This window comes from Argopecten irradians, chromosome 15 (assembly GCF_041381155.1).
Source record: "Argopecten irradians isolate NY chromosome 15, Ai_NY, whole genome shotgun sequence".
Classification (NCBI taxonomy): Eukaryota; Metazoa; Mollusca; class Bivalvia; order Pectinida; family Pectinidae; genus Argopecten; species Argopecten irradians.
Window position 1 is genome coordinate 2,739,414 of NC_091148.1, and position 10,100 is coordinate 2,749,513.

Consider the following 10,100-nt stretch of genomic DNA (forward strand, 5'->3'; position numbering starts at 1 on the left):
ATTTCATGATTGAGATGTCTTAAGTTCAATTTAATTTGCATTAGAAACATTTTCACAGCGATTTATTTTCGCAATTTTCTTTTTGTCCATGAAATAAGTAAAATTAAGTTTGTTTATGTGTATGTATTGTGGGGTCCTTCAACACTTTACCGACATAATTCATTGAAATTAAAAATAATGAGATTATTGCTTGTCATATAACTGTAAGAAATGAAAGACGTCTTAAGGTGACAAAGCCATTGAATTTTCCAATTTTGATGTGCAAACATTGTTGTTCTTTTTCTGACTTGACAAGGCCATTTTTTCTTGTCATTCACAGAATTATGTTTTCTCAGAAAAATCTAAGATAACTCATTACCAATCAATCATTCTGCATGCTAACCGCTAATAATTCAAAATAATAATTCTGGTTTTAACTAAGAATTGTTTATATTTATAGTCAGTGAGTTGTTCTTTGTCGGTGATGGGATTTGGAGAATCGATCGAACAACTTGCCGATTTAGACAACCCCTGGGTAGCTAAGGGCATCGCTGTGGGGCTAGTACTTCTTCTCTTAGGTAGGTTTGCTTTAAGATAGCACCAGCAACAATTTTATTATTAATCATAAATAAAACAAACTCTTTAATCTCCATTTTAAGGCCCATAATACCTGATTTATGTATGGCATAGGCCAAGGGAGATAACTTTACCATTGTATTTATACTGATTGAGATGGAGTGTATGATGACTGCTTGAGGACTTGCAACATTACTTTCTTAGGGTTTGGATGTTGGAGATTAAGACCTTGATTGTTTAGAATGATAAAAGTTTTACATTTATTTGTTACATGCAAGTAATTCAGCATAAAGACCTATGAAAGGTAATAATTAAGAATCTATACATGAATAGAGCTTAAGTTGTACAGAACCATTAAATATACACTTATTCCAGAATTACTTTCAGTGAAATAACAAAATTCAGCAAATACATACTTTGTTTACCTCAGCATGCCTTGTTAACCAATCAAATTACTGATGATCAATCAGTTTATGTTTCCAATTAAACAATCATGAATTTTCTGTCTGATTCCTATACTTCTGCCTATCTTTATTAGGTATAAACGTGGCGGGAGTGAAGTGGGTAATCCGACTACAGCTTGTGTTACTGATGGGACTCTTCCTCTCCGCCATGGATCTCATTGTTGGCTCCTTTCTACACACAGACGCAGGTAAGTCCTCTTCTAAATCACCCCTGGAATATCATAATATATCTAGTCTTTGATTTAGAAGAGGCTAAATGTTTCTTCAGGGCTGAATGACTTAATACAGGGAAATGATTCTTCCTGTTTTCGGAGAATTTTCTTTAATTGATCGATAAATATTTATGAGCAACAAATTATGTTAGATTTGATATGAAACATCATCAAATGATTTTTTTTAAAAATGCATTGGCATAAGGAGGAAGGTTCCTCTCAACTTCTCCTTTCAATCATATCGCTGTAAATTTGATTTTTGTCTTTTTTACGACAAAATGTTCCAAAGAAAGGAATTAATCTCAAAGGTCCAATGAATACTGTGATAAATTTTATTTCCATCCAAATTTATATTGATCATAAGTTTCAAATAATTTTGAGAAAGAGATATAGCAACTTTTTATAAATTCAAAGATGCTCCACCGCCGACAGAGCATAAATGATATTCATCACTTGAACAATAATTGGTGTTTAATTGTGTATTTATATGTCTAATTAACACAACAAATAATACAAAATAATTTATTTCGCCTTTGGTGCATGCGCAATCAGTACTTCAGTCCATATAGGATATAGTGACATGGAATTTCGGGATGCAATAAATTATTTTTCATATTTCAACTTGAAGTAAAATTAAAAGCTCAAACTTTTCAATGGTGGTAATGGTGTAAAGTAAGTAACTTTTCTAACTGAAAAAAAATACTAAATCGTCTGCTCCTATTTTTGATAGTGAAAAAATACCATTTGTCAGCGGTGGAGCATCTTTAACTATAGATATAGATTTATTAAATTCTAATTGGTTTTAATGACTACCTTGATACTAATATCATCCAGGAAAACTACAAAAATGAAATATATACAGTAAGAATGAAATTTGAGTAGAAATGTACATGGAAATTTAATAATTATCAACCCAGTCTAATCCCTTGACCATTAATCCTTTTGTGTTTTTGATATATGACTACTGGGTATCTCAGTTTACATTTACCGTATTTGATCCAATAAGCGCCCATGTCCCTATAAGTGACCCTCCCCCTTTTGAGGCCTCAATTTCAATTGCCCAGGCATAAATAAGGACCAAAACTACATAAAACGGTATAAATTTGCAATAATTTTGACTTATTAGCACCTTTTCATTTTTATCAATTTTTTAAGCGCCCTGGGCGCTTATTGGGTCGAATATGATATGTATCAATACTGACCTTGATATTTATTTATCCTCTTCTCACAGAACATGGAGTTAGAGGGTATTCCGAGTTTAACTTGCGTAACAACTCTGGGCCCGATTACCAGGAGGGAGAGAACTTCTTCACTATTCTCGGACTTTTCTTCTCCACGGTAACAGGCATCCTGGCAGGCATTAACATGAGTGGTGATTTACGCGATCCATTTCATAATATACCAAATGGCACCCTGGCTTCACTCGGCGTCGCGTAAGTTCAGCTTCCCAGAAGTTTAATAAATATAATTTTTAAAGTTTCTTAAAAGCACTTCCAATGAAAAATAAAGCGTACAGGTAAGTTGACTCATTTGATGTTGGGTCTTTGAGATATTGAGGTTCAGAATTTTAAATGTATGTCATAGTTGTGATTAGTTCTTCTGGAAATATATTGTCAAAACTTGTAACGTGCAAATTTATTGTATTTTGTTCTCTTTGTTTAATTTAGGACGATTCTCTACATATCCTTCACATTGGTCCTTGGAGCTACGTGTGTGAGAACGGTCCTGATAGATGATGTGATGATAGCTAAAGAGGTGAGTTATCTCCCCTGTAACTAAATAGAGTGAGTTATCTGCCTGTACGTAAAAAGGTGAGTTATCTCCCCTGTTTCTAAATAGGTGAATTTATATCTCCTGTTACTCTCAAGGAGGTGAGTTATCTCCCTTATAACTTAAGATTTGAGTAATCTCACAGATTCTAAAGTGAGTCATCTCCCCTTTAGCTCAGGACCTGAGATATCTGTCATTTCGCTAAGGAGATGAGTTAGGAGTTATAGGTAAGTATGCAAGTTATCTCCCCTGTTGATTTAATCTGTCAGATAACAAACAAACTTGATAGACAACCCAAAAGATCATTTGGATGACAGTATGAGGTCTGTAATGTTTGAACTAGACATTGGTGGAGTTACATTTCCCTGAACATTACAAGTCAAATCAATATTCAATGTGTCTTTTTTTTTCTTATTTTGAAAAAAAAAATGTTTAGAATACCATATGTATTTATAAATACCATATTGTTTTTGTTATTTAATATTCTGTTTTGAAGATTTTATTCTCACAATATTTTCTTTGTAGGTTGCGTTTGTGGGTTATCTGTGGTTGGTCGGTCTATACATCTCCTCGGTGTCGTCGTGTATGGGCAGCCTCTACGGTCCTCCCAGAATCCTCCAGTCTATCGCCAATGAAAATGTCATTCCAATAATACGGGTTCTCGGCCAGGGTGTTAGTATTTATTTGCTGTTTTTGATGATGATAGCAGCTTTAATTTACAGTCTCATATGTGTCTGACTAAATCATTCTTGGTATGATAAAATATAATGCAGTATGCATTAATGACGTCATGTAATGGTAAATGTTAGATTCTTGCATTTCTCTCCCCTAATGGAGATCTTATTCTTAAAGGACTGTTTCATTTCCAAAAATTTGCACATCATAATAACATTTAATTTTGTTCTAATAACAACTGGCCCTAAATCAAAAACTATTAACCAGCTGATAAACGCTGAATATCCAATTGTCATGGTCTTCCTTACGTTTGTTTGTTACTTTTTGTGTTTCAGAGAGGGCCAAACAAAGTTCCGATATATTCTCTAATCCTAGTGACACTCGTAGTTCTCCTGTTTATTTGTGTCGGCGACGTCAATACATTAGCTCCAATAGTAACCACAGCATTTATGATGACGTACGCCGCTATTAACTACTCGTATTTCGCTTTAGCAATGACGTACGAAAAGAGACAAGAACGTGAACGAAACCTTAACGTCACGCCAACAAACTCTAAAAAAGTTCAGAATGTGGTGTCCAGAGGCGAGATCTCTAATGGGACGATTACCTCCAGTTACGGTTCAACAGGGACCCATTTAGAAGGCCAGCGCCCTAAAGATTCATTTGAAAAATTCGCGAGTGATTTAGATAAATTATTCCCGGAGAGAATGACTCAGAGAGGGCAGCACCATCTGTTGCGGCAGGGCAGCGTGGGAAGTGGCAGTACAGCAACAACGCCAGAAGCGGACTTTGATGCCACTAAAAAATCCAAGTCACATGACACGTTTTCTGAACAAAGTGATACGTCGTCTCTCTTGCCAGAAAAATCAGCAACTGGAGCAGAAAATGCTGCAGGTAGGTCTTGTTGTTGTGGTTATAATTATTTAAATAAATATTTTAAAACCCTCTTTATACCCCCGACCGTATCAAATACTGGTATAGGATTGTCCGTTTGTCTGTCCACCTGTCTGTCTGTCTGTCTGTCTGTAGACACATCCTTGTTTGCAGAACTCGTCCTAAACTACTCACAGAACTCTGACATAAAAGGGTTATGTTAACTAAAAAATTAATATGTTCCTTTTAAATTAACAGCTTTACAAGAAAAAGGGGTCTGTTGAAATTCTAATCTTGTCTTGCTAGGTGAAAGGCGAATGGACCAACACTATATGCGATCACGCCACCCAATTTGATCATCCAATATTTCTCTAAATGCCTTCTTTATGTATCAAATTGTAATCATGTTGAAGTGATTGAACTTGAAATTCTTATTTTTCTTGTTTTCAGAACCTCCAAAGAAACCACGCAGTACAGAAATCACAAAAATGCCACGTTCGTGGTACTCATTTTTTTGTAATCGCTGGCTTGCACTTTTTGGGGTATGTACCTAAAAATATTTGCATTTTGTTGGATTTATGAATAATACATTCATATAAGTGCATCTTCTATTCAAGATTATTTTAGCACAGATTATGGAAGGATCTAAATCTTGTTTTTCAATAAATTATATGATGTGTAACATCATTAACAGATGCTGTTTGACTTTTTTATCCTTTCTTCAGTAAAGTCAAAAACACAATTTAATGGGCATTAGTTAAAATTACAATGTGAAAGGTTAGACATGAGGGTCAAAGGTCAATCAAATGGGAACTGTTTCAAATGTATAGTCTGAATTACAAACCAAAGGCGAACATGGCAGAACAAAACATATGGCTGTACTGTAAACCAACTTTCTTTCATGTGCGATTTCATTTCGCGAATTTCGCGATCCAAATAAATTCGCAAAAGTTTATCACTGCAAACTTTCATCTAAATTATTGATACTAATAGGAATGTCCAGTTAATTTTTAAAATCTGCAAATGTTAACCTTCGCGACTTGTTTTGAAAGGGAAATTGCGAAATTAAATAGTGCTAAAGAAAGTTATGTAAGGACCAAACATACGCAAAAGGTATACTATCAGCCTTATGGAAATATAACCTTAAATGGAAACAGTTGCAAAGGTCACAGTCTGAGACAAAAGTTACTATTGAAATCAAACAAACCAAATAAAGGTATAACACTTGTCAGCCTTAAAAGGTCAAAGGTCCAATTAACTTTTAATATAAAAAAAAATATGATATTATGCAAATAATGCATTTAATGCAGATCGGGGACACAACTTTCTCGTAACTCTAAATAATTAATGTATAATTGTATTAAAACCTTCATTTTTGTTCTTTTTTTTCAGACTTTTGTGTGTTTTTTCATCATGTTTTCCATACAATGGGGCTATGGACTCGCTGAGTTAACTGCAGCACTAATAGTGTATGTGTATATAGGCCAGGCAAGCCCAGGATATTTCCCTGGTAAGTGGACAAGCTCCAGTTATAAAAGTTTCATCAAAGTAACATTAAAGTTTTTGTGTACAAGCATGTAATGACCATTTAGGGGAAACCTGCAAATATCATATAGTCAAAAATTATTTGATGGAAAAATATTCACGATTTTAGAAAATGAAATTCTAATTAAATTCCCAGAATTATTGTGTTAATTTTAGTGAATATTCATGTAATTAATCTCATTTCTTATGGATGAAATTTTTGCGACTTTTCCCAAGAAATCGCAAAAATATCATCCCCATGAAAATTTTCAGTTATGTTTACAGTATTTTGTAATTATATATATAGAATTTGATGCAGAAAAGACATGTACCAAATGCTTAATATTAATATAGAACTGCTTAGTGAAAATAACATAAGTGAGATCACTACAACTACTGATTTTAATTTACAAATTTTATCATATTTACAGGTATTGCTGATTTTAACTTTTATGAATGGGTGAAGGAGGGTGTTCAACGCTGTTGTAGGTAAGATATGTGTGATGTACCCTACACCCCTAAAAGTGTGTATGGACTGTTCTAGTCTCTGATTTAGGAGAGTTCAAATGTATTTTGCAAGGGGTGAGATAGCTTTTGCTAGTTACAAGCTAACAAATTTGACAATATATTTATAATGTAAAATCTATTTTCTTTTTAACAAATTGTTTTACTTGTACAAATCACTTTCAATGGTTTGGACATAAGCTTGCAAGAGGTCTGAAAGTGAGTGGAAACTGGAGTCCTTAGAGAAAACCCACATGATCGAGCAAGTGACCCCTGACCTTTTTATGTCTTTGGGGGATAGAACCCTGGCCGGCTAGGTGAAAGGCAAGTGGCTTAACCACTACGCCACCTGACTAACTTTTTTCCTTTCTGTAACTCGTTTTAAATATCAATTCTGTTATTTGTAAATTTATTTCAGAAGAGGAAAACCAGTTCAGGAAGAAATTGTAGTTGCACCATCTACCCCTGCAGTTCACACAATGGCTGCCCAGCTCACAGAAGATAATGAAGACTTTGCCAACAGGGGTCGCTACCATCAATCAGAAGTTGTAAGGGGAGAGAACTTTGATGACTACGATTCAGATTGAAAATAATAGGTGACATTAGGTGTTCTAATTATAATTAAAAATAATATTAAATTATAAATCTGAATATATATTTATCTACAGTGACATGATCAATGTTAAATATTAGTTAATCCTGTGATGTTGTTTTGTGATAATTTATTGTTTATTATTAGCAGAAACGTAAATTGAAGAGATTGCACTCTGCCATATTTACAATCGACAGTGCTTAGATCTATATGCTCCTAATCAACTGAATATAGCAGGATAATATTGATATGTAATGCAAATTCAACACTTTTCAGATGGTGTATGCACAGTTTTTTCAGGAAAAAACAACATTTAATTTTTTTTGTTATATTCATAAAAGAAAACATGTATACCATGATTTTTTGGCTTGCAAAGTCGCATTAAAAAATTATACCATGTGTGGTATTCAGAAAAACAACTGGTCAATTCAAACCATAGTATAATCTTTAAACTTTGTATTAATGCAAAAATAGTTAATATTGAAACTGATTTACTTAAATATTAATTATTTTTGCATTAATACAAAGTTTAAAGATTATAATTAATATTGAAACTGATTTACTTAAAAGGGCCGCAGTGGCCTAGTGGTTAAGATGTCCCGACATATTACCACAAGCCCTCCACCTCTGGGAAGCGGGTTCGAATCCCATGTGGGGCAGTTGCCAGGTACTGACCGTTGGCCGGTGGTTTTTCTCCGGGTACTCCGGCTTTCCTCCACCAACAAACCTGGCACGTCCTTACATGACCCTGGCTGTTAATAGGACGTAAAAATAAACAAACCAAACCAAATATTTACTTAAAAAATCAGATGTCCCTCAGACATTGAATGAGTTTCCAATCTCTATGTATCTATGTTTCTGTTATTATAAGGTATAATTGTTATTGTATGACAGTTCATACATTCGAACCCCATTATCTCAAAGTGGACAGGATCTGGTCCACAAGGGCAGATAACTCTGTACAATACATATTGGATGCTGAGCAATACACATTGGATGCTGAGCTCTGTACAACACATTGGATGCTGAGCTCTGTGCAAAACACAGTTGTTTCTAAGCACAGTATGCTAATTATAACAAATTATACATAGTTGAAGTTAACAGATTATCACAAACTTAAAGTAAATGAAAGTTCTTAAACTGTCCTCGATGTTATGTTCTGTAAAGTTGGAGAATAAATTTGTGTGGTATCTACAACAGGTGATGCTTTATTGCTATTTGTGTGCTTCAACTCAGCTGCTCAAATTGTGCTGAATTGGATAGCACATTATCATATTGGAGGGAACTCTCAACCTGATAGCTTACTTTGATCAATTATTTCATGAAAACGTGACATGTGTATGTTTCAATTTTTGAAGGAGAAAAGCTTATTTGACCGATATATATTTGCAACACTGAACACAAGAGTTTCTTTGCCACAAATTACCAATGAACAATTTTGTGAAAAAAGGGATGTTAGAATATCTGATGTATAATGTACATTATTCATATCTGTTACTTTAGATAACTACATTATGTTGTAATAGCAATAGCAATTTAGAAAAAGAAGTAACATATTTGATTTGATTAGTTATATTAATTAAATATGTTAAGGGAGAGAAAAGTGATAGATTATTTTTTTCGTTATCGTGAAATTGTTGTTCTTGTCCAAGAACGGTATGTTCCCTAGTCACAAAACAGCATTTATCGTGATCAAGTTTTACTTTAGGTACATTGTATATGTATATCGAACAAAACACATAATGTAGATAACAATTTCAAATTATTTTATTCGATATTTTAGGATATGCATAAAAATTTAATCTGTTACTGATCAGGACACTTTGAAATAAAACGGCGGACCTGTTTTAAATGATTTAAAGGTACAATTCAGTCAAAGAGTAAAAATACTTAGCATTATCCATAAATTTGTCAATATTTCTTGTTCTTTGTTTCTTAAGGAATGTAGAACAATACATTTATGTCATATTTTGCTTCATGGTTATGTAACAGAATTTGCCTCACTGATTTGTCCCTTTAAACTCATTTTTTTTTTGGGGGGGGGGGGGCATGGTTGGAGCATGGAGATTGTGTTATCAATGTATAAATATATACATCAAGAAAACATATTTTTATTGCGTTTTAGGTTATACAAGTTACAGTCCCAGATACACTCAAAGTGATGATTGTCTCCCTTTAAATGAATATTTTAAGACGACCAAGAAGTCTAAATATCCACATACAAAAGTAGAATGCATTTACAGCTCTTAAACTTGACTTTTCAAGACTGTTTCATCCTGAGTATAGTGAATACGGTTTGATAATTTTTCACGGGGGAGTTAATTGACAATTTACTTAATTTTATTTTATTTAAAATATATATTAATCATCTTACATAATATTTTATTTTATTTAAAATATATATTAATCATCTGACATAATGATACCATATGTATCTACAAATATGTTGTTAATTGTTACTTAATTTTTACATTGTCTTGACTCATTCACCCCTGAAACCCAATTGAACTCTTCCAAATCAAAGATGGAAACAGTCCATTATAAATGTTCAGGGGTGAATAGGTTAATTAACGTTGTTGTTTTGAACGATTGTTATATTATGTTTATAAATGTTTATTTACATTTTGTTTTCCGAATCACACAAAAACTTAATATATGATTATCTAATTTTTTCTGCTTAAGACTGATACTGTTGTCATATTATGTTATGTTTTTCAGTGATTTTTTTTAGATTTTTTTTAACAAGTATGGTTTTGGGAATCTCAAATTTGATTTTGTTTATTTTTTGTTTTTGTATAAAATATTTTATTAAAAATATTTAAAATCTTTTTGACCTGTTTTGTTAGAAATTCTTTTTCGAACAAAGCATTTAAGTAAACCAAAGTTGACTACCATGGACATGTATGGTATGGTATGCTGTTATAAGATGCA

At 33.1% G+C, this 10,100-nt stretch overlaps 1 protein-coding gene across 4 annotated transcripts in view; it reads left to right on the forward strand.

Annotated features, from left to right (window-relative positions):
* Positions 1–7,460, forward strand: part of LOC138309430 (solute carrier family 12 member 8-like) — a 29,879-nt gene extending 22,419 nt beyond the window's left edge. For all 4 annotated transcript variants that reach the window (XM_069250620.1, XM_069250623.1, XM_069250621.1 and 1 more), the window contains exons 5-14: positions 440–557; positions 1,094–1,207; positions 2,463–2,664; positions 2,899–2,986; positions 3,527–3,673; positions 4,012–4,570; positions 5,000–5,091; positions 5,942–6,059; positions 6,505–6,562; positions 6,996–7,460. In XM_069250620.1, the coding sequence (XP_069106721.1) occupies positions 440–557; positions 1,094–1,207; positions 2,463–2,664; positions 2,899–2,986; positions 3,527–3,673; positions 4,012–4,570; positions 5,000–5,091; positions 5,942–6,059; positions 6,505–6,562; positions 6,996–7,164 (1,665 nt within the window). In that variant the 3' untranslated portion in view covers positions 7,165–7,460. The remainder of the gene's footprint in view (positions 1–439; positions 558–1,093; positions 1,208–2,462; positions 2,665–2,898; positions 2,987–3,526; positions 3,674–4,011; positions 4,571–4,999; positions 5,092–5,941; positions 6,060–6,504; positions 6,563–6,995) is intronic.
* Positions 7,461–10,100: the final 2,640 nt, after the last annotated feature.